Here is a 19758-nt window from a genome sequence, read left to right as displayed (position 1 = left end):
CGGTAAAGGGCGGGGCCTGCAGGAATCACGTGAGATCACCCGACCCCGCCCCTCCCCTTTGGCTCCGCCCCCGCCCCGTCAGCGCCCGCGGAGCCGCCAATGGCAGCGGGAGGCTCGGCTGTGGCGTCACGGAGCCCCGCCCCCTCATGCGAGGAGGGAGGGGGCGGGGCCTGAAAGATGCGTGACATTTGATTGAGCCAATGGCGAGGCGAGGGCGGAAGCGGCCGAGCCAATAAGACACCATGTTTGGGCAAAGGGGCGCGGTCTCCGCAAGCAGTGGGCGGGGCCGCTGGCGGGTGGCCAATAGGGGGATAGGGGGCGTGGCCAGCGGGGCCGCCGGGACGCGGGGGGAAGCGGCGGTCGCGGAGCGGTGAGTGAGCAACCACGTGACCTCCGGTATCTCCCGACTGTCGCGACATGACCCCGCCGGGGAGGGCAGCGCTCGGGGCGAGGAGGGGCCGCCCCCCCGCCCCGGGGGCCTCCGCGACCCCCGCGACCCCCGCGACCTCCCCCCCAAACACACAGAGCGGAATGGGGGAGCCCCCGTGGGGCCGGGACCCCCTGGGACCCTCTGTGGGATCCCCTATAGAATCCCCCATAAGATCCCCTATAAAATCCCATATGGGATCCTCTATAGGGTTTGGGACCCCCTATAGGATCCCCTATGGGACCCCCACAGGACCCTCTATGGGATCCCCTATGGAGCCCCCCATAAGGTCCAAGACCCCCCCATGACACCCGATAGGATCCGAGCCCCCCGTGCGAGCCCCCCCTATGGAGCCCCTATAGGGCCCAGAGCCCCATTTTGCCCCAGTTTGCCCCATTTTCCCCCATTTTGCCCCAGTTTCCCCCAGTTTGTCCCAGTTTCCCCCAGTTTGTCCCAGTTTGCCCCTCGGTGGCGCCACCGCCCCCCCCCCCCGGTGCCCCCCCCTCGGACTTTGCCCCTCCCCGGTCAATGATTCACCGGGGGGGGGGGGGGGTCGGGACCGGCGGGGGGCTCGGGAGGGAAGGGAGGGGACACCGGACAGACGGACAGACGGACACGGGCACAGGGGGACACCGGGGACAGCGAGAGGGGACGGGACCGTGACGGTACCGGGGCTGGGGGGGGCTGGGGTCGTGCAGGGGGCGGGGGGGGGGGGCACTTGTGCAAAAAAAGAGGGGGGGGATTTGTACAAAATGGGGGGGGGATTGTGCAAGGAAGGGGGGGACAGTTGTGCAAAAGGAGGGGGGGATTTGTGCAAAAAGGGGAGGGGGATTTGGGGGGGAATTGAGCAATTAGGGGATTTTTGGGGGGAGTTGTGCAAAATGGGGGGGGGATTTGTGTAAATTTGTGCAAATTTGTGCAGGGGGGGGTGGTGGGAGAGGTGGTTGTGCAAGGAGGGGGAGGGGAGGGGGGGTTGTGCAAGGGGGGACAGGCCCGGGCAGGACCCTGAGTGTGCAAGGCGGGGGGGTTGTGTAAAAATCCGGGGGTGGGGATTTGGGGGATTTTTTTGGGATTTTTTTTGGGATTTTTAGGGATTTTTGGGGGGCATTTGGGGGAATTTTGGGAGTGAATTTTGGGGGAGTTCTGGAGGAAATTTCGGGGATTTTTGGGGGATTTTTGAGGGATTTTTGAGGGGATTTGGAGGGAATTTTTGGACGGATTTTAGGCGGGATTTTGGGTGGAATTCGGGGGATTTTTTTTGGGGGGGATTTTGGGGTGAGACCCCACGCAAGAGGAGACCAAACCGGGGGAGAGGGGTCAAAGGTCACTGGGGCAGGGGTGAGCGGGCGGGGGTGGGGGGGGGCCCCGGGGGCTTTTTGTGACTCAAGGGGGGGTCAAAGGTCAGTGGGGCAGAGGGGATTTGGGGGGGAGGGGAGGGCGATTCTCCCCTCGTGGGGGGGTTCGGGGTCTGCCCTGATGACCCCGCCCCCCTCCCCCCCCCAGATGTTCCAGCTGTGCCGCCCCCGCGGGGGCCGCGCCCTCCTGGGGCTGCGGCTGCTCCGGGGCCCCCCCGGGCCCGCCCGGCCCGTCAGCTACCGGCCCCTGAGGAAGGTGCTGGTGGCCAATAGGGGTGAGTGCCTGGAGACCCCCTGAGACCCCCCAAAAACCCCCCTGAGCCCCCCAGGCCCGTCAGCTACCGGCCCCTGAGGAAGGTGCTGGTGGCCAATAGGGGTGAGTGCCTGGAGACCCCTCCTCAAACCCCCCTGAGCCCCCTGAGACCCCCCCGAGGTCCCTCCGAGACCCCCCTGAGACCCCCCCAGGGATCCCCCCTGGAACCCCCCCTCAGACCCCTCTGAACCCCCCTGAGACCCCCCCATGTCCCCTGAGCCCCCCGAGACCCTCAGACCCCTCTGACCCCCCTTGAGTCCCCCTGAGCCCCCAGTGTCCCTTGAAGCCCCCCTGAGCCTGTGTGGCCCCAGGTGAGGTTGCCACGTTGTTGTCCCCAGGTGTCCCCCGGTGTCCCCATGTCCTCAGAGTGTCCCCAGGTGTCCCCATGTCCTCAGAGTGTCCCCAGGTGTCCCCATGTCCTCAAATGTCCCCAGGATGGAGCCACCATCCACGTGTGCTGGGCGTGCACTGGGCTGAGGATCCACATGGTGGCCCTGTCCCCAGAGTGTCCCCAGAGTGTCCCCAGAGTGTCCCCGTGTCCCTGTGCCCCTGTCCCCAATGTCCCCAAGAGGGAGTCACCATCCACGTGTCCAGAGCGTGCCCAGAGCTGAGGATCTGGATGGTGGCTGTGTCCCCAGAGTGTCCCCGTGTCCCTGTCCCTGTGTCCCCAGAGTGTCCCTGTGTCCCCAGAGTGTCCCTGTGTCCCTGTCCCTGTGTCCCCAGAGTGTCCCTGTGTCCCTGTGTACCTGTCCCAGTGTCCCCAATGTCCCCAGGTGAGATTGCCACCCGCGTGTTCCGGGCCTGCACGGAGCTGGGCATCCGCACGGTGGCCGTGTCCCTGTGTCCCTGTGTCCCTGTGTCCCTGTGTCCCTGTGTGTCTATTCCCCCAGTGTCCCCAATGTCCCCACAGCCCTGTCCTGTGTCCCCAATGTCCCCAATGTCCCCAGGTGAGATTGCCACCCGTGTGTTCCAGGCCTGCACGGAGCTTGGGATCCACACCCTGGCCATGTCCCTGTCCCTGTCCCCGTGTCCCTGTGTCCCTGTCCCCAGGGTGTCCCCATGTCCCCAAGGTGTCCCCAGGGTGTCCCTGAGCTGTCCCTGTCCCCAGGTGAGATTGCCATCCGCGTGTTCCGGGCCTGCACGGAGCTGGGCATCCGCACGGTGGCCGTGTACTCGGAGCAGGACACGGGGCAGATGCACCGGCAGAAGGCGGACGAGGCGTACCTGGTGGGGAGGGGGCTGCCCCCCGTGCAGGCCTACCTGCACATCCCCGACATCATCCGGGTGGCACAGGTACGGGGACACACCTGGGGACATGGGGGGACATGGGGGGAGACAGCTCAGATACACCTGGGGTACCTGGGGACACGGGGAGAGACAGCTCAGATACACCTGGGGACATTGGGGGTACCCACAGGGGTGTCCTGGTGGCCCCATGAGCCCCCCAAATCCCCCTTGGGTGCCCTGCTGTCCCCATGGGTGCTCTGGCAGCCCCTGAGCCCCCCTGGTAGCCCCTGGGGGTGTCCTGGTGTCCCCGTGGGTGCCCTGATGGTCCCAAAGTCCCTGGGGGTGCCCCTGTGCCCCCCTGGTGCTCTCTGTGGGTGCCCTGGTGCTCCCAAATCCCCCATGGGTGCCCTGCTGGTCCCCAAGGGTGCCCTGGCAGCCCCTGAGCCCCCCCTGTGCCCCCCATTTTCCAGAAGAACGAGGTGGACGCCATCCACCCCGGGTATGGGTACCCTCTGTGGGTGCCCTGATGGTCCCAAAGCCCCCGGGGGTGTCCCCAAAGCCCCCCCTGAGCCCCCTGTGCCCCCCGTTCCCAGGAGAACGAGGTGGACGCCATCCACCCTGGGTACAGGTACCCCATGGGTGCCCTGGTGGTCCCAAAGCCCCCCTGACCCCCCTGTGCCCCCCATTTTCCAGGAGAACGAGGTGGACGCCATCCACCCCGGGTACGGGTTCCTGTCGGAGCGCGCGGATTTCGCCCAGGCCTGCCTGGACGCCGGCGTTCGCTTCGTGGGGCCCCGGCCGGAGGTGGTCAGGAAGATGGGGGACAAGGTGGAGGCTCGGGCCATCGCCATCGCCGCAGGTGGGGCCTGGGGGGCTGGGGGCGGGGGTAAAAGGGGGTTTGGGGGGGTTAAAAGGGGATTTGGGGGGGTTAAAAGGGGATTTGGGGGTGTTAAAAGGGGGTTTGGGGGGGTTAAAAGGGGATTTGGGGGGGTTAAAAGGGGGTTTGGGGGTGTTAAAAGGGGGTTTGGGGGGGTTAAAAGGGGATTTGGGGGGGTTTAAAGGGGATTTGGGGGGGTTAAAAGAGGGTTTGGGGGGGTTAAAAGGGGGGTTTGGGGAAGCTTGGGGGGGCTAAAAGTGCTTTTGGGGGGGTTCAAGGGAGATTTGGGGGGTCTTATGGGGGTTCATGGGGGGTTAAACGGGGGTTAAAGGAGGATTTTAAGAGGGTTTGGTTGGTTGGAGGGGTTAAAAGGGGATTTGGGGGTGTTAAAAGGGGCTTTGCAGGAGTTTAAGGGGGATTTTGGGGGTTCAAGGCGGGGTTGGAGAGGTTAAAGGGGGGTTTGGGGAGCTTCAAAGGGGATTTGGGGAGGTTAAAGGGGGATTTGCAGGGGTTAAAGGGGAATTTGGGGGGGTCTGGGGGTATTCTGGGGGGTTTCAGGGGCATTTTTGTGGTCCGGGGGTATTTTGGGGGTTTTCAGGGGGGATTTTGGGGGATCTCGGGGTATTCTGGGGGGTTTTCAGGGGGGATTTTGGGGTCTCTGAGCCTCCGTGCCCGCAGGGGTGCCGGTGGTGCCGGGGACGCCGTCGCCGGTGTCGGCGCTGGCCGAGGCTCAGGATTTCGCCGCCCGGGTCGGGTTCCCCGTGATCCTCAAAGCCGCCCACGGGGGCGGCGGCCGCGGCATGAGGGTGGTCCGGGCCCCCCAGGTACCGACCCCAAAGCCCAGAGCCCAAATCCCCCTGAACCCAAACCCCCGGAGCCCAAATCCCCTGAACCCAAACCCCCGGAGCCCAAATGCCCCAGGAACCCAAACCCCCGGAGCCCAAATCCCCCAGGAACACAAATCCCCTGAACCCAAACCCCCTGAACCCAAACCCCTGGAGCCCAAATCCCCCTGAACCCAAAACCCCAGAGCCCAAATCCCCCTGAACCCAAAACCCCAGAGCCCAAATCCCCTGGAGTTCCAGTGCCCAGGAGCCCAAATTCCCCAGGAACCGAAACCCCCTGGACCCCCCCATGCACAGGAACACAAATCATTCAAAATCCCAAATCCCCCAGGAATGCCAAATCCCCAGAGTCCCAAATCTCTGAGAAATGAAATTCCCCAGAAACGTCAAATCCCAGCAACCCCAAATCCCCAGAACCCCAAAATTCCAGGAGCTCTCACGTCCCCAAACCCCCAAATCTGCAGCAATCCCAAACCTCAGGAACCCCAAATCCTGGACCTGGGAGGACCCCAAAACTGGAGTGGGGGGACCCTGGATTTGGGGGAACCCCAGGGTTTGAGGTGCCCCAGGTTTTGGGGTACCCAGATTTGGGGTCATGCAGTGTGGGGGGGAGATCCCAGATTTGGGGAGACCCCAGAATTTTGGACTTGGGATCCATGAATTTGGGGTGGGGGGATATCCTGGGATTTGGGATTCCTGGATTTAGGATTCCCGAGATTTGGGGTCCCTGCATTTGAGGGGAACTCGAGGTGAGGATATTCTGGGTTTTGGGGGTCCCTGGAATTTGGTGTCACTGAAATTTGGGGTCCCTGGGTTTTGGGGGGTCCCTGGAATTTGGGGAGCCACTTTTGGGGTCCCGCAGGAGCTGGAGGAGAATTTCTCCCGCGCCACCTCGGAGGCTTTGGCCGCCTTTGGGAACGGGGACCTGTTCGTGGAGAAATTCATCGAGCGCCCGCGGCACATCGAGGTCCAGATCCTGGGTACGGCTGCCTTGGGGTTTGGTGGGCCACTCTTGGGGTTCCCGGGGCCCTTTTGGGGTCCCCAGTCCCATTTTTGGTGTTCCCAGTCCCATTTTTGGTGTTCCCAGTCCCATTTTTGGGGTCAGTTGTTCCATTTTTGGGGTTCCCAGCTCCGTTTTTGGTGTGCCCGGTGCCCAGGTGACTCCCATGGCAACGTGGTCCATCTCTACGAGCGCGACTGCTCCGTGCAGCGCCGGCACCAGAAGGTCGTGGAGATCGCCCCGGCAGCGCGGCTGCCCCCGGAGCTCCGAGCCCGCCTGGCCGACGACGCCGTGCGCCTGGCCCGGCAGGTGACACCTGGGGACAGAGGGGACAGCCCTGGGGACAGAGGGGACACGGAGGGGACAGCCCCGGGGACAGCAGGGACAGCCCTGGGGACAGAGGGGACGCGGAGGGGACAGCCCCGGGGACAGCAGGGACAGCCCTGGGGACAGAGGGGACGCGGAGGGGACAGCCCTGGGGACAGCAGGGACAGCCCTGGGGACAGAGGGGACGCGGAGGGGACAGCCCTGGGGACAGCAGGGACAGCCCTGGGGACAGCCCTGGGGAATGGGGATGGGATCCTGGAACGACATCAGGGGCTGAGGAGAACATTGGGGGGCTCAGGTGGACATTGGGGGACTCAGGTGGACATTGGGGGACTCAGGTGGGTGTTGAGGGGACTCAGGTGGACATTGAGGGGGCTCAGGTGGACATTGGGGTGCTCAGGTGGACATTGGGGGGCTCAGGTGGACATTGGGGGACTCAGGTGGGTGTTGAGGGGACTCAGGTGGACATTGAGGGGGCTCAGGTGGACATTGGGGTGCTCAGGTGGACATTGGGGGGCTCAGGTGGACATTGAGGGGGCTCAGGTGGACATTGGGGTGCTCAGGTGGACATTGGGGGGCTCAGGTGGACATTGAGGGGGCTCAGGTGGACATTGGGGTGCTCAGGTGGACATTGGGGGGCTCAGGTGGACATTGAGGGGCTCAGGTGGATGTTGGGGGGCTCAGGTGGACATTGGGGGGCTCAGGTGGGTGTTGAGGGGACTCAGGTGGATGTTGGGGGGCTCAGGTGGACATTGAAGGAACCAGAAGAAAATTGGGGTCAAGGAGAACATTGGGGTTTCTGGGAGAACATTGAGGGACCTGAGTGGACATTGAGTGACTGAGGTGGACATTGAGTGACCAAGATGGACATTGAGTGACCAAGATGGACATTGAGGGACTCAGGTGGACATTGAGTGACCAAGATGGACATTGAGGGACTCAGGTGGACATTGAGTGACCAAGATGGACATTGAGGGACTCAGGTGGACATTGAGTGACCAAGATGGACATTGAGTGACCAAGATGGACATTGAGTGACTGAGGTGGACATTGGGTGGGCTCAGGTGGACATTGGGGAACCAGGACAACGTGAGAGGCCCCCAGGAGGACTTTGGGGACCCTTGGGGACCCTGGGGGGCTCCAGGAGCTGGGGCTGGGGGGACCCCGGGAGCTGCAGCCCCCGGCCCCCCCTGAGCCCGGCTTGGGGGTCCCAGGTGGGCTACGAGAACGCCGGCACCGTGGAGTTCCTGGTGGACCAGAGCGGGGACTATTACTTCATCGAGGTCAACTCGCGGCTGCAGGTGGAGCACACGGTCACCGAGGAGATCACCGAGTGAGCCGGGCCCCGAAACACCGGGGGGAGGCCAAAAATGGCGTTGGGGACCCCAAAAATGGCATTGGGGAACCCAAAAATGGCATTGAGGACCCCAAAAAGGCATTGGGGAACCCAAAAATGGCATTGGGGACCCCAAAAATGGCATTGGGGAACACAAAAGTGGCATTGGGGAACACAAAAATGGAAACCCAAAAACAGTGGGGGGGACACCAAAAAATGGTCCCCCATTGTGCCCTGTACCCCCCGACCCAATGTCCCCACTGTCCCCGTGTCCCCAGCATGGACCCGTGTCCCCTGATGCCCCAACTCCACTGTCCCCATGTCCCCCATTGTCCCCTGTGTCCCCTGTACCTCCTAACCCCAATGTCCCCCGATGTCCCCTGCTGTCCCCATGTCCCCCACTGTCCCCGTGTCCCCCACTGTCCCCGTGTCCCCAATGTCCCCATGTCCCCTAACCCCAATGTCCCCCAATGTCCCCATGTCCCCTGCTGTCCCCGTGTCCCCCACTGTCCCCGTGTCCCCCACTGTCCCCGTGTCCCCAATGTCCCCATGTTCCCCACTGTCCCCGTGTCCCCCACTGTCCCCGTGTCCCCAATGTCCCCATGTCCCCCATTGTCCCCATGTCCCCTAACCCCAATGTCCCCCAATGTCCCCATGTCCCCTGCTGTCCCCGTGTCCCCCACTGTCCCCGTGTCCCCCATTGTCCCCGTGTCCCCATTGTCCCCGTGTCCCCCATTGTCCCCGTGTCCCCAATGTCCCCGTGTCCCCCATTGTCCCCGTGTCCCCCGTACCCCCCTAACCCCAGTGTCCCCGTGTCCCCAGCGTGGACTTGGTGCACGCCCAGCTCCAGGTGGCCGCGGGGCGGTCGCTGCCCGAGCTGGGGCTGGAGCAGGAGCGGATCCGCGTGAACGGCTGCGCCATCCAGTGCCGGGTGACCACCGAGGACCCCGCGCGCGGCTTCCAGCCCGACACCGGCCGCATCGAGGTGAGGGGACATCCTGGGACATCCTGGGACATCCTGGGACATCCTGGGAGAGCCCTGGGACAGCCCTGGGACAGCCCCGGGATGGGGACAGTGCCAGGGTGGGGACAATGCCAGGACCCCACACGTGGCTTCCAGCCCAACATCGGCCACATCGAGGTGAGGGGGGACCCCCGGGACAGCCCTGGGACATCCTGGGACATCCTGGGACATCCTGGGATGGGGACAGCACTGGGACCACTGGGATGGGGACAGCCCCAGGACCCCTGGGACCCCCAGGGCACCCCTGGGCACCCCCAGGTTCGGGACAGACCCAGGATTCCCCCTCATGGATCCCCCCTTGGCGCTTCCCTTTGGGGGTCTGTGGGTTTGGAGGGGTCTGTGGATGTGTTTATAGCATTTGGGGGTGTCTGTAGGATTTGACTTGTTTCCATTGGATTTTGGGGTGTTTCCATGGGATTTTGGGGTGTTTCCATTGGATTTTGGGGTGTTTCCATTGGATTTTGAGGTGTCCCCATTGGATTTTGAGGTGTTCCCATGGGATTTTGGGGTGTTTCCATGGGATTTTAAGGTGTTTCCATTGGATTTTGAGGTGTTTCCATGGAATTTTGAGGTGTTCCCATGGGATTTTGAGGTGTTTCCATTGGATTTTGAGGTGTTTCCATGGGATTTTGAGGTGTTTCCATGGGATTTTGGGGTGTCTCTATGATTTTGGGGTCCCTCCCTGCAGGTGTTCCGCTCCGGGGAGGGCATGGGGATCCGCCTGGACGGGGCCTCGGCGTTCCAGGGCGCTCTGATCTCGCCCCATTACGATTCCCTGCTGGTCAAGGTGGTGGCGCACGGGCCGGACCAGCCCGCGGCCGCCGCCAAGATGAGCCGGGCGCTGGCCGAGTTCCGCATCCGGGGGGTCAAGGTGGGGCTGGGGAGGGGGCTTGGGGGGGTTCCAGGGGGGTCTTGTGGGGTGCACGAGGGGTTTGGGGGAGGGAAAAGGTGAAGGAAGGGATTTGGGGGGGTCCTGGGCGATGCTTGGGGGGTCCTTGGGGGGCACAAGTGGTTTGGGGAAGGGAAATGGTGAAGGAAGGGATTTGGGGGGGTCCTTGGGTGACACTGGGGGCTTGGGGGGGTTCCAGGGGGGTCTTGTGGGGTGCACGAGGGGTTTGGGGGAGGGAAATGGTGCGGGAAGGGATTGGGGGGTCCTGGGGTGACACTGGGGGGTTTTGGGGGGGTCCTTGGGAGGTACAAGGGGTTGGGGGGGGGCTGCTGTGACCCAGGGGGGGTTTGGTGGTTTTGGGGGGGGGGTCCTGACATGTGAAGGGTTTGGGGTGGGGTGGGGGAGGGTTTGGGGGGTTTGGGGGGGAATTGGTGACCCCCCCCCCCCCCCATTCCCCCATGCCCTGCACAGGGATTTGAGGGGCTCTTGGTGTCCCCCATGTGGGTTTAGGGGCTCTGACATCCCCCCCCTGCCCCCCAGGACCCGTCAGGCTCCCCTTTCTCCCCCCCAGCCCATGCCGGGGGTCTCTGGGAGCCCCCAGCCCATCCCGGGGGTCTCTGGGAGCCCCTGACCCCCCCTGTTCCCGCAGACCAACATCCCGTTCCTGCAGAACGTTCTGGCACACCCGCAGTTCCTGGCAGGTGCTGCTGACACCCAGTTCATCGATGAGAACCCAGAGCTGTTCCACCTGCGGCCGGGCCAGAACCGCGCCCAGAAACTGCTGCACTACCTGGGTGGGCTCAGGGGGGAGAAACGCACACCTGGGGGGGATAAACACACACCTGGGGGGGTAAATACACACCTGGGGGGGTGAATACACACCTGGGGGGGATAAATGTACACCTGGGGAGGTAAATACACACCTGGGGGGGGGAATGTGCACCTGGGGGGGTGAATGTGCACCTGGGGGGGTAAATACACACCTGGAGGAATAAATACACACCTGGGGGGGTGAATGTACACCTGGGGAGGTAAATACACACCTGGGGGGGGGAATGTGCACCTGGGGGGGTAAATACACACCTGGGGGGGGTGAATGTGCACCTGGGGGGGGATAAATACACACCTGGAGGGATAAATACACACCTGGGGGGGTGAATACACACCTGGGGGGCACTGGGGGAATGGGGGGCACCTCTGCTGCTCTCCCTGGGTCAGCCCTGGCACCTGGAGGGGTCTCTCAGGCTCCTGTGAGGGATTTTTGGGGGTTCTGTGGACACACCTGGGCCCCCATGGGGGGCAGAGGAACCCAGCCCAGGTGTGCCCAGGTGTGGTTTTCTCCAAAAACCCCCAAAATCCTCTCCCGTGGGGTTCTGGGGGAGCCTGGGCAGGGTTTGGGGGGCTCCTGTGGGGGTCCCCGGGGTTGTCACCCCCCTGTGTCACACCTGTCCCCCCCCCCAGGTCACGTGATGGTGAACGGGCCCAGCACCCCCCTCCCGGTGAAGGCCAAGGCGGCGCTGGTGGAGCCCACGCCCCCCCCGGTGCCCATGGGTGAGCAGGGGGCCCAGAGTGTCCCCAATGTGTCCCCAAAATGTCCCTGATGTGTCCCCAGAGTGTCCCCAGAGTGTCCCCAATGTGTCCCCAAAGTGTCCCCAAAGTGTCCCCAGAGTGTCCTCAGAGCATCCCCAATGTGTCCCCGGTGTGTCCCCGATGTGTCCCCAGAGTGTCCCCGGTGTGTCCCCAGTGTGTCCTTGTCACGTGTCCCATCCCCTGACCCCCTCCAGTGCCACCCTTTGTCACCCCCTTCCTGACTCTGTCCCCCCTCACACTGACCCCTGACCCTTCCATGCCCCCTGCCCCTTTTACTGCCCCTGCCCCCCTGACCTCTGCCCCCCTGACCTCTGCCCCCCCTGCCCCCTTTACTGCCCCTGCCCCCTTTACTGCCCCTGCCCCTTTTACTCCCCCTGCCCCCCTGACCTCTGCCCCCCCCGTCCCCACAGGCGCCCCCCCCGCGGGGCTGCGGGCGGTGCTGCAGCGCGAGGGCCCCGGGGGCTTCGCGCGGGCGCTGCGGGGGCACCGGGGGCTGCTGCTCACCGACACCACCTTCCGCGACGCCCACCAGTCCCTGCTGGCCACGCGCGTCCGCACCCGCGACCTCGCCCGCATCGCGCCCTTCGTGGCGCACGCGCTCAGCCCCCTCTGCAGCATGGAGACATGGGGAGGTGGGCGGGGCTAGGGGAGGGGCGTGGCTTGATGGGGTGGGGCTGATGGGGCGCAGCAGTGAGGGTTAATGGGGTGTGGCAGCAAGGGGAGGAGCTTAATTGGGTGGGGCAGTGAGGGGAGGAGCTTAATGGGGTGGGGCAGTGAGAATTAATGGGGTGGGATAGTGAGGGGAGAGGCCTCATGGGGTGTGGCAGTTAGGGGAGGGGCTTAATAGGGTGTGGTAGCAAGGGGAGGGGCTTAATGGGGTGGGGTAACGAGGGGACGGGTCTAATGGGGTGTGACAATAAGGGGAGGGGCTTAATAGGGTGTAGCTTAAAGGGGAGTGGCCTCATCAGAGGAGGGGCTTAAATGGGCGTGGCTTAAGGGGTGGGGCATTCATGGGAAAGGTTTCCATGGGAGCCCCTGGGGCTGAGGAGGAATGGATGGGGGGGGGGGCGGGGCTTGACTGGGTGGGGTCTGGGTGTGGCATTTGGGGCGGGGCTTGCACAGGAACAGGGGCGTGTAAGGGCAGGGCTTGAATGAAGGGGTGTGGGTTTCACGTGATGGGCGTGGCTCTCGCGTGATGGGCGCGTCTCGCCCGCGAGGGGCGTGCCCGTGCCCCGGGGGCGTGTCTGAGGGCGGGGCGTGTCCCCAGGCGCCACCTTCGACGTTGCCATGCGGTTCCTGCACGAGTGCCCCTGGGAGCGGCTGCGGGAGCTGCGGCGCCTGGTGCCCAACATCCCCTTCCAGATGCTGCTGCGCGGGGCCAACGCCGTGGGCTACACCAACTACCCTGACAACGTCGTGCACAGGTGCGGGGGGACACCCTGGGGACGTGGGGGGGACGTGGGGACACCACGGGGACACCATGGGGACATGGGGACACCACAGGGACATGGGGACACCACAGGGACACCATGGGGACACTATGCCATGGGCTACACCAACTACCCCGACAACGTCGTGCACAGGTGCGGGGGGACGTGGGGGGACATGGGGACACCACGGGGACACCACGGAGACATGGGGACACAGTGGGGTGCACTGGTACGAGGGGACATGGAGGGGACACTGAGGGGACACGGGAGGAGACCTGGGGACACAGGGGACATTGGGACATGGAGGGATATGGGGGACATGGGGGGACCAGGGGGAAGTGAGGACATGGAGGGACAGAGAGGGACATGGGGACACTGGGGACACAAGGACGCTGGGGACATTGAGGGGCATCGGGGACAGGGATGTGGAGGGACAGGGAGAGGGACATGGGGACATTGGGGACACTGAGGGATGGGGAGACAGAGGACACTGGGGACATTGGGGACACTGGGGGACACGGAGAGATGTGGGACAAGGGACACTGGGAGACGTGAGAACACGGCAGCACAGGGGCCAGAGACCCCATGGGACCCCCATGGACATGAAACGGGGACACCGAGGAGGACACAGAACTGACCCCTGCACGACCCCGAGTGACCAAAGCGACCCCAACCCCAAAACCTCCCACGGGGCCCCCCCGGGCCGTGGCCACCCCAACCGATGTCCCCACGTGGTGTCCCCAGGTTCTGCGAGGTGGCCGTGGCCAATGGCATGGACATTTTCCGCGTCTTTGACGCCCTCAACTACGTGCCCAACCTGCTGCTGGGCGTGGAGGCCGCGGGCAGCGCCGGCGCCGTGGTGGAGGCCGCGCTCTCCTACACCGGCGACGTGGCCGACCCCACGCGCACCAAGTACAGCCTGGAGTACTACCTGGGGCTGGCCAAGGAGCTGGTGGCAGCGGGGACACACGTGCTCTGCATCAAGGTCGGGGATTGGGGGGTCCTGGGGGGTTTGGGGGAGATTTGGGGAGGTTTGAGGGGGTTTTGGGTGGTCCTGCAGGGGTTTCAGGGGGTTTGGGGGGAATGGGATGGGAGCTGGTGACAGAGGGGACACGTGTGCTCTGCATCAAGGTTGGGGTCTGGGAGGGTTTGGGGGGTCCTGGAGAGGTTTGGGGGGGTTTGGAGGGGGTTTTGGGGGCTTTGGGGGGATTTAGGGGAGTCTGGGGGGGATTTGGGGGGTTTGGGGTTGGTCTGGGAGCTGGTGGCAGGGGGGACACGTGTGCTCTGCATCAAGGTCGGGGCCTGGGGGTGTTTGGGGGGTCCTGGGGGCATTTGGGGGAATTGGGAAGGGGATTTGGGGGTGCTGGGGAGAATTTGGGGCTCCCCTGTTGTCCAAGGCTGGGCTGGATGAGGGGTGGGACATTGAGGGTCCCCACGCCCCCCGTGTGACCCCCGTGTCCCCTCCCCAGGACATGGCCGGGCTCCTGACCCCCGCGGCCGCCCGGCTGCTGGTGGGGGCCCTGCGGGAGCAGCACCCCGAGGTGCCCCTGCACGTCCACACCCACGACACGGCCGGCGCCGGCGTCGCCTCCATGCTGGCGGCCGCCCAGGCCGGCGCCGACGTGGTGGACGTGGCCGTGGACGCCATGTCCGGCATGACCTCGCAGCCCAGCATGGGCGCCGTGGTGGCCTGCGCACGAGGGACACCCCTGGACACAGGTGGGGACATGGGGATCACCCCTGGACACAGGTGGGGACATGGGGGACGCCCCTGGACACAGGTGGGGACATGGGGGACACCCCTGGACACAGGTGGGGACAGGGAGGGGAGGGGGAGACAGGGGGGGATAACGAGGGGTGGAGGGACATGGAGGGTTTGAGGTGTCCCCAAGGGTTTGAGATGTCCCCAAGGGTTTGAGGTGTCCCCAAGGGTTGAAGGGGACAACGAGGATTGGAGGGACACGGAGGGTTTGGAGGGACAGAAAGGGTTTGGAGATGTCCCCAAGGGTTTGAGGTGTCACCAAGGGTTTGGAAGTGTCACCAAGAGTTGAAGGGGACAACGAGGGTCGGAGGGACATAGAGGATTTGGGGTGTCATCAAAGGTTTGAGATGCCACCAAGGGTTTGAGATGCCACCAAGGGTTTGAGGTGTCCCCAAGAGTTGAAGGGGACAATGAGGGTTTGAGGTGCCACCAAGGGTTGGAGGAATTGCAAGGATTGGAGTGGCCACCGAGGGTTTGAGGAGCCACAATGGCCGTGGAGGTGCCACCACCACCGTCCTGAAGGTGCCACCACAGTCACAAGCTCATCTCGAATCCATGACGCCCCCACACCACACCCCCATGGTGTCCCTGCCATGTCCCCATGGTGTCCCCACGGTGTCCCCACGTGTCCCTTGTCCCCAGGCATCGACCTGCAGCGCGTGTTCGAGTACAGCGAGTGCCACATCCCCACACCACACCCCCTTGGTGTCCCTGCCATGTCCCTGCCATGTCCCTGCCATGTCCCCAGGTGTCCCCAGCTGTCCCCACGTGTCCCTTGTCCCCAGGCATCGACCTGCAGCGCGTGTTCGAGTACAGCGAGTACTGGGAGGCGGCGCGGGGCCTCTACGCCGCCTTCGACTGCACGGCCACCATGAAGTCGGGCAACGCGGACGTGTACGAGAACGAGATCCCGGGCGGGCAGTACACGAACCTGCACTTCCAGGCCCACGCCATGGGGCTGGGACACAAGTTCAAGGAGGTCAAGAAGGCCTACACCGAGGCCAACAAGCTGCTCGGGGACCTCATCAAGGTACCGGGGGCTCCTGGGGGGCGGACGGGGGCCATGGGGTGGGGTCTGCATAGAATGGTGTCCATAGGGTGGGGTCTGCATGGGGTGGGGTCTGCATGGGGTGGGGGTCTCCTTAGAATGGTCTCCATGGGGCAGATGCTCTCTATGGGGTGGGTGGTCTCCACAGAAGGTCTCCAAGGTCTCCATGGGGCAATGGGGTGGGTGGTGTCCACTGGGTGGTGTCCATGGGGTTGTTGGGGTCTCCTTAGAATGGTCTCCATGGGGTAGAGGGTCTGCATGGGGTGGGTGGTCTCCACAGAATGGTGTCTGTTGGGTGGGTGGTCTCCATGAAGGTCTCCATGGGGTAAATGGTGTCCATGGGGTGGGTGGTCTCCAAGAGAAGGTCTCTGTGGGGTGGGGGGGGTCTCCTTAGAATGGTCTCCATTGGGGCAGATGCTCTCTATGGGGTGGGTGGTCTCCACAGAAGGTCTCCATGGGGCAGACAGTGTCCATGGGGTGGAGGATCTCTGTGAGGTGGGGGTCTCCATGGGGTTGGGGTCTCCATGGGGTTGGGGTCTCCATGGGGCAGATGCTCTCTGTGGGGTGGGGTCTCCATGGGGTGGGGTGGTGTCCATAGAATGGTGTCCATGGGGTTGGGGGGGGTCTCCCCTTGGGTGACCCCAAGTTGCCCCAGGAGTGAACCAGGAGTGGACTGTGAGGTGACCCCGAGGTGACCTCACCCTGGTGGCCCTGAGGTGACCCCTGGTGCCCTCAGGTGACGCCCACGTCGAAGGTGGTGGGGGACCTGGCGCAGTTCATGGTGCAGAACGGGCTCTCCCGCGAGGAGGTGGAGGCGCGGGCGGACGAGCTCTCCTTCCCCCTGAGCGTGGTGGAATTCCTGCAGGGACACATCGGGGTCCCCCCGGGCGGCTTCCCCGAGCCCTTCCGCTCCAAGGTGGGGCCTGATGGGCACGGCTGGGACGGACTGGGAGGGACTGGGATGGACTGGAGAGGAGTGGGATGGACTGGAGAGGAGTGGGATGGACTGGGAGGGACTGGGAGGGACTGGGAGGTGCTGGGAGGGGACTGGGATGCACTCAGAGGTACTGGAGGCTGTTGCCATGGCAACGGGATGCTGCGGTCCCTGCTGCCACCTCCATCACTGGTTGCCATGGCACCCACCCCATTGCCATGGTGTCCCTGTCCCATTGCCATGTCCCCCCACCCCGATTCCATCACCCCACCCCACTGCCTTGTCCCCCACCCCCCCACCCCATTGCCATCTCCCCTGTCCCCTGTCCCCTGTCCCATTCCCACGATGTCCCCTGTGCCCCACCAAGCCCTGTTTGTCCCCCAGGTTCTGAAGGATCTCCTGTCCCGTGTCCCCTGTCCCATTGCCCTGTCCCCTGTCCCGGTCCCATTCCCACGATGTCTCCTGTCCCCTGTCCCCTGTGCCCATTGCCCCACCAACCCCCCCTTTTGTCCCCCCCCAGGTTCTGAAGGATCTCCTGTCCCCTGTCCCCTGTCCCACTGCCATGTCCCCTGTCCCCATTGCCCCACCAATCCCCCGTTTGTCCCCCCCAGGTTCTGAAGGATCTCCTGTCCCCTGTTCCATTCCCATGATGTCCCCTGTCCCCTGTGCCCCACCAATCCCCCATTTGTCCCCCCAGGTTCTGAAGGATCTCCTGTCCCGTGTCCCCTGTCCCCTGTCCCCTGTTCCATTCCCACGATGTCCCCTGTGCCCCACCAACTCCCCCGTTTGTCCCCCAGGTTCTGAAGGATCTCCTGTCCCCTGTCCCCTGTCCCATTTCCATGATGTCCCCTGTGTCCCACCAACCCCCCCATTTGTCCCCCAGGTTCTGAAGGATCTCCTGTCCCGTGTTCCCTGTCCCATTGCCATGGTGTCCCCTGTCCCCTGTTCCATTCCCACAATGTCCCCTGTCCCCTGTCCCATTTCCATGATGTCCCCTGTCCCCATTGCCCCACCAATCCCCCGTTTGTCCCCCAGGTTCTGAAGGATCCCCTGTCCCCTGTCCCCCACCAACTCCCCCGTTTGTCCCCCCAGGTTCTGAAGGATCTCCCGCGGGTCGAGGGGCGCCCGGGGGCGTCTCTGCCCCCCCTGGATTTCGAGGCTCTGGGCCGGGAGCTGGGGGCGCGGCACGGGGCCCCCCCCAGCCCCGAGGAGCTGCTCTCGGCCGCGCTCTACCCCAAGGTCTACGACGAGTTCCGCTCCTTCCGCAGCACCTTCGGGCCCGTGGCCTGCCTGGGCACCCGCCTCTTCCTCGAGGGGCCCACCATCGCCGAGGAGTTCGAGGTGGGCACTGGGGGGGACTGGGAGGGGATTGGGAGGGACTGGGAGGGGATTGGGGAGGAATGGGAGGGACTGGGGGGGGATTGAGAGGGACTGGGAGGCACTGGATGGGAGTGAGAGGGGATTGGGGAGCAATGGGAGGGACTGGGGGGGACTGGGATGGGAGTGAGGGGCACTGGGAGGGGATTGGAGGTACTGGGAGGGACTGGGAGGCACTGGGAGGGAGTGAGAGGGGATTGGGGGGCAATGGGGGGCACTGGGATGGGAGTGAGGGGCACTGGGAGGGACTGGGGGGGACTGGGAGGGGATTGGGGAGGAATGGGAGGGACTGGGGGGGGATTGAGAGGGACTGGGAGGCACTGGGAGGGACTGGGAGGGACTGGGAGGGGATTGGAGGGGATTGGAGGGTACTGGGAGGGGATTGAGATGGACTGGGGAGGACTGGGATGGGAGTGAGAGGGGATTGGGGGGCACTGGGAGGGACTGGGGGAGGAGCTGGGAGCTGCGCACTCCTGGAGCTCCTTGCCCAGCTCTGGAGCCCCTTACACACCAGTTACGCAGCCTTTACACATCATCTGCACCCACTTTACTCGCAGGTGGAGCTGGTGCCCAGGAACAGCCTGCGCATCCCTTACACACCAGTTACACGTTATTTACTCACGCTTTACTCTCAGGTGGAGCCGTAGCGGGGTAAAACCCTGCGCATCAAGGCCCTTACACAGCAGTTACACAGCCCTGGACACCCATACACACCAGTTACACCTGATTTACACCCTTTACACCTGGTTTACTCTGCGTTTACTCCCAGGTGGAGCTGGAGCGGGGTAAAACCCTGCACATCAAGGCGCTGGCGCTCGGGGACCTGAACGCGGCCGGGCAGCGCGAGGTTTTCTTTGAGCTCAACGGGCAGCTGAGATCCATCCTGGTGCGGGACACGCAGGCGCTCAAGGTGGGATTTGAGGGAATTTTGGGGGGATTTGGGGGCGTTTTGGGGGATTTTGAGGGGATTTGTGGCGGTTTGGGGGGGTTTTGGGGGGATTTGGGAGGGCAGCTGAGATCCATCCTGGTGCGGGACACGCAGGCGCTCAAGGTGGGCTGGGGATTTGGGGGGATTTGGGGGGATTTGAGGGGATTTGTGGTGGTTTGGGGGGAATTCAGGGGAGTTTGGGGGGGTTTGGGGGGATCTTTGGGGGATCTGAAGAGATTTTGGGGAGGTCTGAGGGGATTTTGGGGGGATCTGGATTTTTTGGGGGGGTCTGAGGGGACCCAGGGGTGACTTTGTGGGGACTCCAGGGGGCTCTGCCCGGGGTGAGGAGCCCTGGGGTGACCTTGGGGTGACCTTGGTGTGACCTTGGGGTGACTCTGGGGACACCGCGGTGACCCCGGACCCCCCCCATTTCCCACCCCCAGGAGATGCACGTGCACCCCAAGGCTGAGAAGGGGGCCAAGGGCCAGGTGGGGGCCCCCATGCCGGGGGAGGTGGTCGAGGTCCGGGTCAAGGAGGGGACAACGGTGGCCAAGGGGGACCCTCTGTGCGTGCTCAGCGCCATGAAGATGGAAACGGTGGTGACGGCGCCCGTGGGAGGCAAAGTCACCAAGGTCCACGTGCGCCCCGGGCTCAGCCTGGAGGGCGAGGACCTCATCGCCGTCATCGAGTAGAATTCGGGGGGTTCTCCCCCAAAAAACCCCCCCCGAGTTACCCCAAAACTCCCCTGGAAACGACCTCGCCAAAATGGGGCGTGGCCCCTTTAAGAGCCCCCTCCCCGCGGGTGGCGCCCCCTGGCGGGCGCCGGGCGCTACAACAAGGCCTTAATTGGGGGGGGGGGCGTGTTTTAATTAAGGGGGGGCCACGTCTTAATTAAGAGGTGCCCCGTGAAGGGGGGGTCCCGCTTTGGGGGAACACCTCATTTTTTGGGGGGGGGGGGCTCCCTTTTTTAGGGTGGTACGATCCATTTCAGGAGGGGGGGGGACACACACACACAATAATTGAGGTGCCCCCCCCCCATTTTTTTGGGCATTTCACCCCAAATTTGGGG

At 64.1% G+C, this 19758-nt stretch overlaps 1 protein-coding gene across 2 annotated transcripts; it reads left to right on the top strand.

The window, feature by feature from the left end:
• Positions 1-260: 260 nt before the first annotated feature.
• PC (pyruvate carboxylase) lies at positions 261-19612 on the top strand. 2 transcript variants are annotated; one of them, XM_071419804.1, is made up of 21 exons: positions 261-370; positions 1931-2057; positions 3204-3388; positions 4016-4181; positions 4878-5023; positions 5907-6024; positions 6202-6353; positions 7586-7704; positions 8530-8692; positions 9420-9602; positions 10270-10414; positions 11082-11171; positions 11621-11842; positions 12478-12634; positions 13385-13625; positions 14110-14359; positions 15188-15432; positions 16187-16366; positions 17477-17725; positions 18531-18671; positions 19133-19612. In XM_071419804.1, the coding sequence occupies exons 2-21, from the start codon at positions 1931-1933 to the stop codon at positions 19379-19381; spliced, it is 3528 nt and encodes a 1175-aa protein (XP_071275905.1). In that variant the 5' UTR covers positions 261-370; the 3' UTR covers positions 19382-19612. The 2 variants fall into 2 exon arrangements, with proteins under 2 accessions (XP_071275905.1, XP_071275906.1); XM_071419805.1 differs by lacking the exons at positions 17477-17725; positions 18531-18671; positions 19133-19612 and adding an exon at positions 16769-17017.
• The last annotated feature ends 146 nt before the right edge of the window (positions 19613-19758 follow it).

The sequence above is a fragment of the Agelaius tricolor genome, unplaced genomic scaffold, assembly GCF_023055355.1.
Source record: "Agelaius tricolor isolate 1412-34295 unplaced genomic scaffold, bAgeTri1.0.p SCAF_118, whole genome shotgun sequence".
NCBI lineage: Eukaryota > Metazoa > Chordata > Aves > Passeriformes > Icteridae > Agelaius > Agelaius tricolor.
Note: the sequence above shows the minus strand (reverse complement) of the source record. Positions and strands in the feature narration are given on the sequence as shown.

Excerpts from the sequence above, each read along its gene's own strand:
- PC (XM_071419804.1), top strand. The coding sequence starts at position 1,931 with ATGTTCCAGCTGTGCCGCCCCCGCGGGGGCCGCGCCCTCCTGGGGCTG. Across the intron at positions 5,024-5,906 it reads GGGTGGTCCGGGCCCCCCAG|GAGCTGGAGGAGAATTTCTC; the intron begins GTACCGACCCCA and ends GGGGTCCCGCAG. Across the intron at positions 17,726-18,530 it reads CCATCGCCGAGGAGTTCGAG|GTGGAGCTGGAGCGGGGTAA; the intron begins GTGGGCACTGGG and ends GTTTACTCCCAG.